Source organism: Oncorhynchus mykiss, chromosome 27, assembly GCF_013265735.2.
Source record: "Oncorhynchus mykiss isolate Arlee chromosome 27, USDA_OmykA_1.1, whole genome shotgun sequence".
Taxonomy (NCBI): Eukaryota; Metazoa; Chordata; class Actinopteri; order Salmoniformes; family Salmonidae; genus Oncorhynchus; species Oncorhynchus mykiss.
Window position 1 is genome coordinate 17446584 of NC_048591.1, and position 16929 is coordinate 17463512.

The following is a 16929-nucleotide window of genomic DNA, read 5'->3' on the forward strand; positions in this document are numbered from 1 at the left end:
TGTCCATAGGACAACAATCAGTTGTATATTGCACAAATCTGGCCTTTATGGAAGAGTGGCAAGAAGAAAGCCATTTCTTAAAGATATCCATAAAAAGTGTTGTTTAAAGTTTGCCACAAGCCACCTGGGAGACACACCAAACATGTGGAAGAAGGTGCTCTGGTCAGATGAAACCAAAATTGAACTTTTTGGCAACAATGCAAAACGTTATGTTTGGCGTAAAAGCAACACAGCTGAACACACCATCCCCACTGTCAAACATGGTGGTGGCAGCATCATGGTTTGGGCCTGCTTTTCTTCAGCAGGGACAGGGAAGATGGTTCAAATTGATGGGAAGATGGATGGAGCCAAATACAGGACCATTCTGGAAGAAAACCTGATGGAGTCTGCAAAAGACCTGAGACTGGGACGGAGATTTGTCTTCCAACAAGACAATGATCCAAAACATTAAGCAAAATCTACAATGGAATGGTTCAAAAATAAACATATCCAGGTGTTAGAATGGCCAAGTCAAAGTCCAGACCTGAATCCAATCGAGAATCTGTGGAAAGAACTGAAAACTGCTGTTCACAAATGCTCTCCATCCAACCTCACTGAGCTCGAGCTGTTTTGCAAGGAGGAATGGGAAAAAATGTCAGTCTCTCGATGTGCAAAACTGATAGAGACATACCCCAAGCGACTTACAGCTGTAATCGCAGCAAAAGGTGGCGCTACAAAGTATTAACTTAAGGGGGCTGAATAATTTTGCACGCCCAATTTTTCCGTTTTTGTTAAAAAAGTTTGAAATATCCAATAAATGTCGTTCCACTTCATGATTGTGTCCCACTTGTTGTCGATTCTTCACAAAAAAATACAGTTTTATATCTTTATGTTTGAAGCCTGAAATGTGGCAAAAGGTCGCAAAGTTCAAGGGGGCCGAATACTTTCGCAAGGCACTGTATGTGTTCTTAATGTCGTCGTTCAGCCACAACTCGGTGAAACATAAGATATTACATATTTTTATGTCCCGTTGGTAGGAGGAATGTGATTTCAGCTCGTCCCATTTATTTTCCAGCGATTGAACATTAGCTAGCGGGATGGAAGGCAAGGGAAGATTAGCCACTCGTCACCTGATCCTCACAAGACACCCTGATCTTTTTCCTCTAACTCTCAGTTTCCTTCTCCAGCGGCATCACAGGGATCTGGGCCTTGTCCCATCCGACTCATTGAAGAACTCTTTGTCCAGTTTGAGGCGAGCAATCGCAGTTCTGATGCCCAGAAGCTCTTTTCGGTCATAAGAGACGGTAGCAGCAACATTTTTTACAAAACAATTTACGAACAATGCGAAAAAACAAACAAAATAGCATGGTTGGTTAAGAGCCGATAAGACGGCAGCCCTCCCATCCGGCACCATCGTAATACTGGGCACCAGATTGCTATAACATATGATGTGGTTAGGTGATAAGTAAAATACTTATCCAGGCCTTGTAAGATCTGGCATGCATCAGCAACATCTAAGCAGGGGAATACAACCTATCTATTTAACACCCAAACTATCCTACTCCTCAGACTCTACACCGCCAGCCGCCCAGATGCCAAACCAGCAGGGTTTGCGTGCATGTGTGTGTGTGTATTTGAGAGGATAATGGTCATCAATGGAGGTCATCGGAGTTAGAGAAAACAGCTAAATTAATAAAGAGAGGCGGTGAAATTCCTACTGCAGCTGTTCACGCATTCACACACTAATGTGAGGGAGAGAGATGGGGAGAGAGAGAAAGAAAGGAGAGAAAGAGCGAGAGGACTTAACTACAGGTCCATAAGGTCAGCAGCAGGATGTAGATTTAAAGGTGATTTAAATCAGTGATTAGTGCCAATGCAGCACTACCTGTCACTGTGTGTGTGTTTGTGTGTGTGTGTGTGGGGGGGGGGGTGTAGAAAGAGTAAAGGGAGAAAAAAGGATACCTGTTGTATTCGGCGCATATGACTAATAACATTTGATTTGATAAGAGAGGAAAAGAGACAAGAGTGGAAACTGGACTGGAGAGAAATAGAGAGGGGTAGAGAGATAGACAGGGACTCAGAGAGAGAGAGAGAGAGATATTTATAGTTGATAGTATTATTGTTGCTTCAGTGGACAGGTTCTCTGATGCCAGTATTCTGTTCTCTACAGTACTATACTAGAGGGAAAAAGGGAGGAGGAGAAGAGAGGGCGGTAAGGACACAGCACAGTGTAGAAGAAATGACAGAAATACTCCCTCCCTCTGTGTGTGTGTGTGTGTCAGAGAGTGTAAATAGAGAGAGTAAACACACACACTCCTTACAGAGCAAATTAAACCTTGGACTGGCTAAAGTGTCCAACCCTAAACAGTCTGCAGGGTACACATACATACACACTTGTTCTTACACCCTTCACACCCCCACATCGTCTCTTCATATCACAATGAATAGGCTAATCATAATATTATTACACTGTTTTTAAACTTGTACATAACATGTGCCTATCCCCCATTCCACCCATGTAGACAGACATGTGATTGGCTGGCTGGACACCTCTCCCTTATTCCTCTACATATTGATCCCATTAAACTTTTATGGGGCACGAAGGTCAGTGTTGGCTCAGGCTCATTAACTTAACAGAACTGAGACAAGACCAGTGGTGATATAGACTGCTGATGAGAAGACACTAAGATGGGGCTACATCCCAAGCATAACACTATTCCCTATATAGTGCACTACGTTTGACCAGAGCCCCCCATATACATATATTGTTTTATTTAACTATATAGGGAAAGGGGTGCTATTTGGGACACAAACTGGGTTGTTTCCCAACTCAAATTAGCCTACTCTTCTTGGTTAGCCTGTTATTCCTGATGTGTAATTTATTCAAAGCGCCAAGTCAGACAGAGTGAAGGCTGTGGAGCACTGTGTCACTAATCAGACAGCTACAGCCACACTTATCTAGCCTACCCCCTCTCTCTGTTTCTTCCAGTCTTTTTCCTCTTTCTTTCTGTCTGTCGGTCTCTCCCTTTTCTACCCTCTCTAATATATGTATGTATGTATGCATGCATGTATGTATGTATGTATGTATGTATGTATGTATGTATGTATGTATGCATGCATGTTTGTATGTATGTATGTATGTATGTATGTATGTATGTATGTATGTATGTGTGTACCTACGTATGTATGTATATTTTGGGGCGGCAGGTAGCCTAGTGGTTAGAGCGTTGGGCCAGTAACCAAATGGTTGCTGGATCGAATCCCCGAGCTTACACAGTAAATAAAAAAAAAAATGTGTCTCTCTCTCCCCCCAGTTAGTGCTATCCTTGGGATGTCCCTTAACCCCTACCTTGCCCTATTTTAAAATGTCAACTTCAATGGGATAGGGACAACCGAAGGATCACAAGGATCATAATGATTCATTTCACATCTTTCCCCTAAAGACATTAAATAAATGAAAATGTCTGTATTAAAAAGGTGTTTACTTTGTAATATCTAGCCTAGATTGTACATGAGATCATTGCATTTTATCCATGACATTTTGTGCCAATTTTCATTCATTCAGGCGACCAACACACAGTTTATTTCATTCAAATGATAACTGTATATTCCCACATTTTTCATTCATACCGGTTGACCCTGAAGCGACACACACACACACACACACACACACACACACACACACACACACACACACACACACACACACACACACACACTCTCTCTCTCTCTCTCTCTCTCTCTCTAATAATGTCTGGAGCTCCACCACAACACACCGCGGGCTGCATAAAGTACCGTCATAACACCCTGTTCCCTTCTCCCCGGGACAAAATCAGTGAACCGATAAATCGGCGTTGCGGCCCCAACGTCCAACCACTACTGTATGTATGTATGTATGTATGTATGTATGTATGTATGGTCCCTTGCCGTTACACTGTAGCGCCGTGAGCACGCTCCTCCTGTCTGTTCGGCGGTAACAGTCCTGTAATGTACCAGTAAAGGAAGGTAAACTGAAAATAATGTCATGCCCGGTTCCATCTGTGGATAAATAAATAGGAGAAACTCACCTATCGCCGTGTCTTTTGAAAAATTCCTGATCCGTTCTCTTTGCCTGCACACACACATGCATTCGCCCAAATAGCTTCAGATTTTTCTATTCTGCCCAATTTGACAAACCCTTCTTCTATCGCTCTGCCAATCCCTGGCTATTGTTAGACACACACCACCCTGCTACATAGCAACGCCCGCCCACTACACTCGTTTCTAGTGCGCCAGTGGTCAGGCTGAAGCTCAGTCGTATGCTTATTGGTCTGTTTGGCCGTCTGTTTCACTGGGAGGTGAGGTGGGTTTCGCCATGAGTTTCCCCGATTACATTTCGGGGCTGCATCTCAATTATGTTTTTATATCGCTTCCGACTATTGTGTCCTCTCCTTGTGTCTTTCTCTCCTTGTGCCCACTTTATTCATCTGTAGGATACAGACTTGACAGGTGCAGAGGTCAATCACTGGGCTGGATTTTACATTAGCCTTATTGAGATGTATCATTATCATTTATCATAATCAGACTAATCACTGAATCTGCTGAAGGAGAGGATATAAGGAAAGGAGGAGAGAAAAGTGTGTGTAATTGGGTGAGGGTGATGGGCATAGACATAGGCCTGTCTCAAATGCCACTCTATTCTCTTTGTAGTGTGCTAGTTTTAACCAAGGCCCATATCGCTCTGGACAAAATAAGTGCACTATATAGGGACCTAGGGATTAGCGTTACATTTGGGACTTGCCCACAAAACCATGCAGTATATGGTATGACATCATTTAATCTGTATAAGTACTGTGCTCTCTGGTGGTGGGTGGAGGGATCACACCTCACAGCTTGGCCACGTTATAGCAGCAATAGGCATGGGGGTAGCAGCGCAGTGTATGGAGAGACATAGAGGAGAGGAGAGTAAGAGAGAGAGGAGAGGCAGCCACTTCCACACCATGTGAGCTCAAGCTCATCATCAGCTACTATCTCTGATCCCACACACACGCACGCACAAACATATACACACACATGCACGCACAAACATTACACACACACACATGCACACACACACACATGGTAGCCTGCTGCAGCCATAAGAAAACAGACCCAGAGGAGTTAGCAAGAAGACACATACAGAGAGAGAGGAAGAGAGAGAGAGGGAGAAACCGAGACTGAGGCAGACGTCGTCGTGCTGCTGTGTGAACTGAGCAGGAGAATCTTAACCTAGCTACTAGCTCCCAGAGGGCTATGTCAGTCTGCTGTTTACACCATGGAGCTGGTCTCTACACTGCAGCTGTGTATCTGCAACCTAGAGCTGCGTCTGCTGGGAGAGGTGGGCCAGCTGCAGCCTCACATACCTGGCATCTGTGGTCCATGGCCTCACCTTCCATGGAGCCCTGGGGAACCCCTGTAGCATGCTACACCTACCGGGAAGCCTCACTGCCTGGTTCTATTCTATTGTTGTCTCTATATAATGGATAGATTATCTATTATATCATGGAGTCTATGTAATGGATACCTATTTTAGTTTATTCTGTGTGATGGATAGTATTTTTTTATTTTGTATATATATATATGTACAGTGCCTTGCGAAAGTATTCGGCCCCCTTGAACTTTGCGACCTTTTGCCACATTTCAGGCTTCAAACATAAAGATATAAAACTGTAGTTTTTTGGGAAGAATCAACAACAAGTGGGACACAATCATGAAGTGGAACGACATTTATTGGATATTTCAAACTTTTTTAACAAATCAAAAACTGAAAAATTGGCCGTGCAAAATTATTCAGCCCCCTTAAGTTAATACTTTGTAGCGCCACCTTTTGCTGCGATTACAGCTGTAAGTCGCTTGGGGTATGTCTCTATCAGTTTTGCACATCGAGAGACTAACATTTTTTCCCATTGCTCCTTGCAAAACAGCTCGAGCTCAGTGAGGTTGGATGGAGAGCATTTGTGAACAGCAGTTTTCAGTTCTTTCCACAGATTCTCGATTGGATTCAGGTCTGGACTTTGACTTGGCCATTCTAACACCTGGATATGTTTATTTTTGAACCATTCCATTGTAGATTTTGCTTAATGTTTTGGATCATTGTCTTGTTGGAAGACAAATCTCCGTCCCAGTCTCAGGTCTTTTGCAGACTCCATCAGGTTTTCTTCCAGAATGGTCCTGTATTTGGCTCCATCCATCTTCCCATCAATTTTAACCATCTTCCCTGTCCCTGCTGAAGAAAAGCAGGCCCAAACCATGATGCTGCCACCACCATGTTTGACAGTGGGGACAGCTGTGTTGCTTTTACGCCAAACATAACGTTTTGCATTGGTGCCAAAAAGTTCAATTTTGGTTTCATCTGACCAGAGCACCTTCTTCCACATGTTTGGTGTGTCTCCCAGGTGGCTTGTGGCAAACTTTAAACGACACTTTTTATGGATATCTTTAAGAAATGGCTTTCTTCTTGCCACTCTTCCATAAAGGCCAGATTTGTGCAATATACAACTGATTGTTATCCTATGGACAGAGTCTCCCACCTCAGCTGTAGATCTCTGCAGTTCATCCAGAGTGATCATGGGCCTCTTAGCTGCATCTCTGATCAGTCTTCTCCTTGTATGAGCTGAAAGTTTAGTGGGACGGCCAGGTCTTGGTAGATTTGCAGTGGTCTGATACTCCTTCCATTTCAATATTATCGCTTGCACAGTGCTCCTTGGGATGTTTAAAGATTGGGAAATCTTTTTGTATCCAAATCCGGCTTTAAACTTCTTCACAACAGTATCTCAGACCTGCCTGGTGTGTTCCTTGTTCTTCATGATGCTCTCTGCGCTTTTAACGGACCTCTGAGACTATCACAGTGCAGGTGCATTTATACAGAGACTTGATTACACACAGGTGGATTGTATTTATCATCATTAGTCATTTAGGTCAACATTGGATCATTCAGAGATCCTCACTGAACTTCTGGAGAGAGTTTGCTGCACTGAAAGTAAAGGGGCTGAATAATTTTGCACTGCCAATTTTTCAGTTTTTGATTTGTTAAAAAAGTTTGAAATATCCAATAAATGTCGTTCCACTTCATGATTGTGTCCCACTTGTTGTTGATTCTTCACAAAAAAATACAGTTTTATATCTTTATGTTTGAAGCCTGAAATGTGGAAAAAGGTCGCAAAGTTCAAGGGGGCCGAATACTTTCGCAAGGCACTGTATATATGCTCCCCGGCTCTCTGGTCACTGCTGCAGCCGTGGCGCCTTTGCCATGCAGACCTCCTTCACACACACACACTATGGACCAGAGGTACCGGGCACACGCCACACACACACACAGAGGTGAACTATGGGGTCCCCTTTTTAAAAAAACTATTTACCTGACATTACTCCCTCTTCTTCCCTCCTTTTCTACCTATTCTCTTTCCTTGTCCCTCCTCCAATTCTTTCTCCTCTTCCCCTTTTATGCCTCTTCCCTACACTCGTGTTCTGCCTCATCTAGCTCTCCTCTTCCCATCCTCTTTCTCTCTCTCCTGTAGGCATGATGTGTTATGTCCTGTTGTTTGATCAGATGATGTCTGGTAGAGCTTCTCCCTACCGTCCCCTTCTGGCCAACAAGAGGAAGTGACCCTGGGTCAGATTCATTAGTCCACACTAGCGAAACCATTTTGCAACAAAAAACATTTAACGACAAAACAATTTCTTATTGGACGAGTTCAGGTAGTTCCTCCACGTTTCCGTTTGTTTGGTATCTATTGCCCTGGACTCACCATCCATCCCTACGAACCGAAGACCCTGATGCATAGTGACCCCTTTAAAACTAAGCACATTCAAACAAAAAAGACTGTACATTGTTTTTTAACCTAATATGATTTGTGCAGTGGTGGCACATAAAAATTGAGCTGGAACGTATTTGATACCATTTCATTCTCTATTCCAGACATTTTTATGAGCCATCCTCCCCTCAGCAGCATCCTCTGTATTTCTGTAGCATTGATGTAAAACGTTGATTTCTGTAGTTAGTGTTAATAGTATCTCTATAACGCTTTGAGATAGAAATGTATGTACAGTTCTGCAATAGATATGCCTATGGCCAACCGTCCTAAGTCGTCCCTTTGCAGTCCACACACTTTGAACATTGCTGCGGGGACTTGCTTCCATTCAGCCACAACAGCATATGAGTTCAGACACTAATGTTGGACGATTAGGCCTGGCTCGCAGTCGGCATTCCAATTCATCCCAAAGGTGTTCGATGGGGTTGAGGTCTGGGCTCTGCGCAGGCCAGTCAAGTTCCTCCACACTGATCTCGACAAACCATTTCTGTATGGATCTCGCTTTGTGCAGGAGGGCATTGTCATGCTGAAACAAGAAAGGGCCTTCCCCAAACTGTTGCCACAAAGTTGGAAGCACAGAATCATCTAGAATGTAACGTAAAATGTCCCTTCACTGGAACTAAGGGGCCTAGCCCTAACCATGAAAAACAGCCCAACAATTATTCCTCCTCCACCAAACTTTACAGTTGGCACTATGCAGTCGGGCAGGTAGTGTTCTCCTGGGATCCGCCAAACCCAGATTTGTCCATCGTACTGCCAGATGGTGAAGCGTGATTCATCATTCCAGAGAATCCATTTCCACTGCTCCAGTGTCCAATGGCGGGGAACTTTGTACCACTCCAGCTGATGCTTGGCATTGCACATGGTGATCTTAGCCTTGCTTATAGAGAGCGCATGGCTGTGTGCTCATTATACACATATCAGCAACGAGTGTGGCTCGAATAGCCAAATCCACAAATTTTGTGGTGGTGTATTTGTAAGTGCTCTGTGAGAGGCTTGCGTTGCTCAGTGTTAAAATTGCGCTCTGTTTCAATTTTCAAGATTGACAACACACCTCACCCAAGAACAATAGTTTAAAGTGTCTCTCGCTCTGCTCATGCTGCCTAAAAGCAAAACAAATAAGAAACCTTGGTTTCTGTGGCCAAGGGTAGTCTAGTGCAGGGACTCCCAAACTTTTCCACAAAAATTACCACAATATTTACAGGCAAAAACAAAACAAGAACTTTAAATGTAAAAAAAAATAAAGAACGCATTAGCTAATGTGGGCTAGTTGATCTGGACATTTCTGACAAGTTATAAATAGCTCTCTAAGGTATGTAATGACTAGCATAACAAGAGGAACTGATGATGCACTACCCAATTTTATTACAAATAAGTTTAAAGTCAGACTGGTCTAGCGGTCTAGACTGCTGCCTCTGGTGCCCATGTTCCGCTTCTACTTTGGCCCAAAGCCATTTCAGCACACTCTCCTCTTTTTAATACACAAAGACATGAAACATATTTCAACTAAATTAGAGTTCCAGATGCACTAGTGGAGCTCCTACATTTCTCCTCTAGAAAGTGCACAGAAGAAACACCTCGTTCTTTATACAAAAACACGTGTGTTTAATGAAGAGATTTCATACAAAGGCAACACTGTTCCCTGTTGGGGAAATCTCAGTACAACTGGTCTCCAGGTACAAAACACAAGAGAAGAATCTGTGTATGTTGAGATGAACAGAAAATCAGGAAGTGGGCTGACTATTCTCCTCCTATCCCACAAGTGCTTTGACTGGCAGTAGAGTTGAGTTCCATCTGGGAGAAGGAGAGGGGGAGAGAGTGAGAGACTTAACAAAAGTATGGTAAGCAGGTCCATAAGGTTGGCAGCAGGATGTGGATTACAAGGTGATAACACAAAACATCACAAACGTACTGATAATTACAACATAGTATTATGATACGTTATTACTAGTGGTCTGCGTCTGCATCTTCAAACTGTCCGGCCATCGTCGACCCTGCATCCACCTCCATCCCATCTGCAAAGACAGACAAAGAAATAGAACGACTAGAATAGACAAAGCAGACCCACAAGCCAATATACTGATTATCATTAAACACATACTGCTGTCTTCATGCTCATGTGTCTATAACAGGTTTGGGCTATACTTAGTACTTCATACATGCTGGCCAATCAGTTATTTTTCAAGGAAGAGGCTCTGAACCCCCTCCATCAACCTACACACAATGACAAAGCAAAAACAGGTTCAGACACTTTTGCAAAGATTTCTTCCCCCCCCCATAATATTTTTTTTTAATGAAATTTCACATTTACATAAGTACTCCAACCCTTTACTTGCTGCTTTGTTGAAGCACCTTTGGCAACGATTACAGACTTGATTATTCTTGGGTATGACCCTACAAGCTTGGCACACCTGTATTTGGGGAGTTTCTCCCATTCTTTTCTGCAGACCCTCTCAAGTTCTGTCAGGAAGGATGGGGAGCGTCACTGCACAGCTATTTTCAGTTCTCTCCAGAGATGTTCTATCAGGTTCTGGTCTTGGCTGTGTGCTTAGGGTCATTGTACTACTGGACGGTGAATCTTCGCCTCAGTTGGATGTCCGGAGCACTCTAAATCAGGTTTTCATCAAGGATCTCTCTGTACTTCACTCCGTTCATCTTTCCCTCGATCTTGACTAGTCTCTCAGTCCCTGAAAAACATCAACAAGCTTCACCGTAGGTATGGTGCCAGCTTTCCTCCAGATGTGACGCTTGGCAATCAGTTCAACCTTGGTTTCATCAGACCAGAGAATCTTGTTTCTCATGGTCTGAGAGTCCTTTAGGTGCGTGTTGTCATGTGCCTTTAACCGAGGAGTGGCTTCCACCTGACCACTCTACCATAAAGGCCTGATTGGTGGAGTGCTGCAGAGATGTTGTCCTTCTGGAAGGTTCTCCTATCTCCACAGAGGATCTCTGGAGCTCTATCAAGAGTGACAATCGGGATCTTGGTCACCTCCCTGACGAAGGCCCTTCTCCCCTAATTGCTGTTTGGCCAGGCGGCCAGCTCTACAGGCAATTTCTTCGACCTCATAACTTGGTTATTGCTCTGACATGCACGGTCAACTGGAGGACCTTATATTGACAGGTCCAAATCATGTCCAATCAATTGAATTTACCACAGGTAGACTCCAATTGAGTTGTAGAACATCAAGAATGACCAATGGAAACAGGATGCACCTGAGCTCAATTGAGTCTAATAGCAAAGGGTCTGAAACCTTTTAATTTTAATTAATTTTTTATGAATTTGCAAACATTTATAAAAACCTGTTTTTGCTTTGTCATTATGGGGAAGTGTGTGATTTTATTTAATACATTTTAGAATATGGCTCTAACGTAACAAAATGTGTAAAAAGTCCAGGGGTATGAATACTTTCCGAATGCACTGTATACTGAGTTATATAAACTTACTACGCTAAGATATAGGTACAGTTGAAGTCAGAAGTTTACATACACCTAGGTTGGAGTCATTAACACTCGTTTTCAACCACTCCACAAATGTCTTGTTTACAAACTATAGTTTTGGCAAGTCGGTTAGGACATATACTGTGTACATGACAACACATTTTTCCAACAATTGTTTACAGACAGATTATTTCACTTATAATTCACTGTATCACAATTCCAGTGAGTCCGAAGTTTACATACACAGAGTTAACTGTGTCTTTAAACAGCTTGGAAAATTCCAGAAAATGATGTCATGGCTTTAGAAGCTTCTGAAAGGCTAATTGACATCACTTGAGTCAATTGGAGGTGTACCAGTGGATGTATTTCAAGGCCTACCTTCAAACTTGACATCATGGGAAAATCAAAAGAAATCAGCCAAGACCTAGACCTCAGAAAATAATTGTAGACCTTCACAAGCCTGGTTCATCCTTGGGAGCAATTTCCAAACACCTGAAGGTACCACATTCATCTATACAAACAATAGTACGCAGGTATAAACACCATGGGACCACGCAGTCATCATACCGCTCAGGAAGGAGACGTGTTCTGTCTCCTAGAGATGAACGTACTTTGGTGCGAAAAATGCAAATCAATCCCAGAACAACAGCAAACAACCATGTGAAGATGCTGGAGGAAACAGGTACAAAGGTATCTATTTCCACAGTAAAACAAGTCCTATATCGACATAACCTGAAAGGCCGCTCAGCAAGGAAGAAGCCATTGCTACAAAACGGCCATAAAAAAGCCACACTACGGTTTGCGACTGCACATGGGGACAAAGATCATACTTTTTGGAGAAATGTCCTCTGGTCTGATGAAATAAAAATAGAACTGTTTGGCCATAATGACCATCGTTATGTTTGGAGGAAAAAGGGGGAGGTTTAAATATATTTGGTTAACTTCATTGGGATAGGGGGCAGCATTGGGAAGTTTGGATGAAAAGCGTGCCCAGAGTAAACTGCCTGTTACTCAGGCCCAGAAGCTAGGATATGCATATAATTGGTAGATTTGGATAGAAAACATATGGCAGGCGAAAACCTGAGAAAAATCCAACCAGGAAGTGGGAATTCTAAAGTTTATAGTTTTTTAAGTGAATGTCTATCCAGTATCCAGTGTCTGTGGGGTCAGATTGCACTTCCTAAGGCTTCCAGTAGATGTCAACAGTCTTTAGAAGTAGTTTCAGGCTTCAGGGAGAGAATAAGACCACTCAGAGCAAGTGGCTCAGCTGAAAGCCATGAGTTGTTTATTGCGTGTGGCCGTGAGCGCCACAGTGTGGTTGGATTAACAAGTTTATCTTTAAAATGGTGTATAATACTTTTATGTTTAAGGAATTTTAATTATGAGACTTCTGTTGTTTGAATTTGGCGCCCTGCAATTTCACTGGCTGTTGTCGAGGTGGGACGCTAGCATCCCACTAATCCCAGAGAAGTTAAGGTGAATGTAATCTTCCGACTTCAACTGTAGATATTTACACTATACTGAGTTATAACGTCAACAGACAGTACCTTATATCTCCAGTACATTATTGGTGGAAGATTGCAGAGACCGGTGAGTATTTAGGGCTTGTTGCTAATCTCTGACATACAGAGCTACAGCTCTCAGATATTTGCAACGTAATCTAGGTGACATTACAGCAGATTGCAACACAACCTGACAGTAGAAATGGTTCAAAAAATCATACCTTTTTAACTTTTAAAGCAATCATACTTCCATCAGTTTAACTACCGGTAACAAATGAAATATTATGAAACACAGATGATTATTTGTATAATTCTGTGTTGTATGTTGGAATAAATACACAGGTTTGGAATTTGATGTGTTGCAGGGAAATGGAAACAGGTACCATGTCATCAACATGGAGAAAGAGACATGGTGAAGGAGCTATTAAGGAGATCAAAAATATACTACCAAATAGGAGAGATAGGGGGAAAAAATATGCTATGAGAGGGAGAGGGAGATGGCACAAGAGACAGAAAAAAATAGAAGTGAAAGAAGTTAAATAGATTTGCATAAATAAGGAAGAGATGGTACGAAAGAAGAAAGAGATTCTAGCAGAGGGATAATATGTTACGAGAAAGTAATAAAGAAATGGAAGGAGTGCGAGAAAAGGTGCTGGAAGACAGAGAAGAGATGCCCCTGGTGAAAAGAAGACTGAGGAAAAGCATGGAGAAGCCAATTCAAAGTGCACCTCAACCATCATATATTTAGGCAGTTTTTTTTTAACCTCATCATGCCCAAGGAGCCCCACCAAGTTAAATGAGAAGACTGGGGTGCCCGGTTATGTGTTGTGCTATATTTCAGGTGTGTTGTAGAATACATTTGAATCTATTGTTTAGGTTCATGTTAGAATGGCATCTTTAGGTTGAAAAATGACTCCTTCTCAGAGGTACATTTAGGCACAGAAATGTTGTGGGGTTTTTTCACTCTTTTGTAGTGATGGGAGATAAGTCAGTGGCAGGCAGAGAAGTTGGAGAACCATCCGGTGCTCAAAAGGAGAAGGACCAATTGCCAGAATCAGGCTGACTTCAATGCTCTTATTTTTACTTTTAGAGGACTCCATGGCTAAGTTCCTGCTTATGACAGACATGCGCCCAAGGAGCTAGCCTCGTAATGTTTTTTTAACCAATCTTACACCAGTCCTTTGAACTTATGTTTTTGTATGCATCTTATATTGTAATATGTTACATTCTGTTTGTAAGGCATTTTCTGTTATGTAGCGACTATGTCGAGTGGGATCATTGTTACTATCCTCTGGCACTATCTGGTGGTTGTTACAATACACCACTAACAAGCAAAGCCACAAACCTCCGCTGTGTATTATTTATATTATCATGCTGAAATGTTAACCAGGGATTTTAAAAAAAATACTGTTTCAGTGTGTGACCTACCCTCGTATCCTGTGTTTGAGTATTTGTGTGACCTATCCTTGTACGATATGTGTGTGACCCACCGTCAAACTCTCCATTGGCCTCATCAGTGCGGACCCCAGCCATGTGAAAGGTGTTAGCAACAGACTGAGCTAACATGCCCTCCAGTCTCTGAAGAGTAGCCTGGCCTTCAGCCGTCAGACCCGACACACCCTCCTCATATGTACAGAACGACGGGATATCACCCTGACCATGCTCTGGAGGACAAAGAGAGAGAATAACACCTGTGAGTGGTGTGTGTACCTGTGTGTGTAGTAGTAGCAGCTGATAGGGTGAGTGCATAGTTGTTAGGCTTCATACCTGCCTCTTTTCCGTTGAAGGGAGAAAGAAGGTGGAGATACAATGTTAGTATTATCTTCTTTATTACTCCATCTATGTGAGATTGTAAACTGTATGTAAAAGCGTGAGTGTACTGTTTGTAGAACTGTGTGTGTGTGCTTGTATAAATGAGTGTGTGTTACACACCCGCTTCTTCCACATCGTACTCATCTCCGTCAAAGTCCCCGTCGGAGTCTTCATCATCTGGGTCTGGGTGCAGGGCCTGACACTCACACATCGCTGAAAACATTGACTCCACTGGAGACACACACAAGTTAGGGAAATCTGTGTTCTAATGCTAGGTGCATGGTGTTTACAAACTAGAATGTCAAAGAATGCGAGAGCCAAACGCTTTCGACATCCGTAATGCATGTGTGTAGTGAGATGTTTGAACTTGTTATTGACTACTGTACAGCACTTGTTGTATTATATATGGAAACTGTTTTTATATGTGACCTGCTTAATAAAGATGCATTTACTTTAATTTAGCCCTGCCCTACTAGCCATCCATCTCCCCTCTGACTTACATGCTGCCTTGTCTCTAGGGACGAAGCGGATCTCTGTGATCCCCTCAGAATCATCTTCCTCACTACTGTTATCCTCATCTTCTTGATCATGGGCATTCTCCTGCATCTCTTCTTCGTTCTCATCTGGGGAACACAGACACACACTTAGAACTTCTTACTCGTTCACAAGTTTGCGTTACACGGAGTTTGATATTTACCATGATGGACAGGTGTGTCTCACCGTTGAGTTTGGCGTTGACCATGACGTATAGATGTTCCTGTGGGTAGGTGCTGAGGTCTCGTGAGATGGCGTGCAGGCTGATAGTGGGGTACTCTAGAGAGAAGCCCATCCCTGAACCGTCAAACCACGACAATCGCCTGGAAAACACAGGAAAGCAACATTTTGACAACTAGTCACAGGTGAAAACTCATTGTATTTCCTTGATTCTTCACGTCTCCCCTCATTGCCTCCTCAAAACAGAGGAACCTCATATCTTCCCCGTCAATGTGCTTTGAGAAGGAGACAAGGAGGGAGGGTGTGAGCCAAGGAGATGTGAGGAAAAATGCAAGTTCATGGTGCTCACGTTAATACTTTCAAAGGAAAAACACAAGACAAATGTAAGTCTTGAAACTTCCTGATTTTAGGACTTTAAATAAATTAGCTAGCATGCTAACTAGCTAAGAATGCTAGCTAACTTAGCTAGTTATCCACAATAGCGTCGCATACGTTTCAGCAACGTAGAGCGTTCCTGCGCCGAGGCCCTTCCCGTCCAACACCGCCGTGGTCTCGGCTTGTTCATGCCGGACTCCCTCGCTGGGTGCGGGGACACTCCTTAGCAGAACCATCCTCAGAGACTGATGGAGATGACGGCCAGAGAAAACACTCGTTTGGGTCGGTCCGGAGCTGTCAACAACACTGCGCTTCTGTGAACTGGTTGGCTATTTCGTTTCCCAAAGATGCCTATTTAACGCTGCTGGACATAAACGGATATCTAGACGTTTGTGCAGGGAAGACGATATAGCTAGTCAACTAGCTATCGATAGCCTGAAGAGTTAACGTTAGTTAGAATATGCATTCAGTATACATTCCCCAGAAACGTTAGTGCCACTAGCACGCTTTGTAGTATTTACCAGCTCCCCACGCTGCTTTCACTGCTAGCTAGCAGCTAACGTTACCGTTCTTATTGTACCTCAGTCCGTATCCCCGCCAAGAACATAGGTTTCCACTAGTTACCACAGCCACAAAGTTAAACATGGCTCTGAAATTCAAAAACATCGAAACGGTGTTTTGGGGTCTTAATTTAAGGTTTGGGTCCTTTATTATAGCTCAGGGTTATGTATAATGGTAACGTTTCAAATCAAATTTGAAGATAAATTGTAGAAAAATGCGAGGTTTATGACTTTGTGGCTGTGGTAACTAGTGACTACAAAGAGTAGAGGCATCTGACTACAATCTGTAGAGGCATATTAGAGAAAGGAGAGGGAGAAGGAACATCAACCGCAAGAAAACATTACCGCCAACTACAGGTTGGGGGTTATACGAGGAAGTGATGATTTCCCTCTTCCTACTAGCCGCGCGAAAAGTAAAAAAGCAACATGTTCCTCGCTTTGACGTTTGGCAATAACAATGCAAACAAGCTGCTGTACGATCGTATGTACCAACAGACAAGTAACAGAGCAAAACTTGTATTTATTCCTTAAGATAAAGCCTGGATAGACGCTAGTCTGAGTATCGGTCTCGTATCTAACGTTTCACTCCTTGCCATTGCCAAACATTTTGGCACATGACATGGAGTACAGGGAGTGGAACGTTCGATAAGAACTTAAATAGCCCAAGGAAATCTGGGGCCATTGCGAACAGGCTCAAATTGGAGGTACTGTATGTTGTCT

At 42.9% G+C, this 16929-nt stretch overlaps 2 protein-coding genes across 13 annotated transcripts in view; both read right to left on the reverse strand.

Moving 5' to 3' along the window:
- LOC110507113 (serine/threonine-protein kinase PAK 1) overlaps window positions 1–4198 on the reverse strand; it is a 40337-nt gene extending 36139 nt beyond the window's left edge. For 5 of the 8 annotated variants that reach the window (XR_005040062.1, XR_005040064.1, XR_005040063.1 and 2 more), the window contains exon 1: window positions 4047–4197. The gene's annotated coding sequence lies outside the window, so the exon portion shown is untranslated. Of the gene's footprint in view, window positions 1–3906; window positions 3962–4046 lie in introns of all 8 variants that reach the window. The other 3 variants (XM_036965585.1, XR_005040065.1, XM_036965584.1) reach the window with 3 other exon arrangements.
- A 5191-nt stretch (window positions 4199–9389) lies between these two features.
- On the reverse strand, window positions 9390–16273 carry LOC110507663 (methylosome subunit pICln). Of its 5 annotated transcripts, none has more exons than XM_021587791.2 (8): window positions 15767–16273; window positions 15281–15417; window positions 15061–15183; window positions 14681–14791; window positions 14516–14521; window positions 14239–14412; window positions 9757–9823; window positions 9390–9602 (listed from the first exon to the last, which is right to left on the reverse strand). In XM_021587791.2, coding segments are annotated over exons 1-8 (738 nt in total). In that variant the 5' UTR covers window positions 15886–16273; the 3' UTR covers window positions 9390–9601. The 5 variants fall into 5 exon arrangements, with proteins under 5 accessions (XP_021443466.1, XP_036821524.1, XP_021443467.1 ...); XM_036965629.1 differs by having other exon boundaries at window positions 9749–9823; window positions 15767–15885; XM_021587792.2 differs by having other exon boundaries at window positions 9721–9823; window positions 15767–15885.
- Between the last annotated feature and the right edge of the window lie 656 nt (window positions 16274–16929).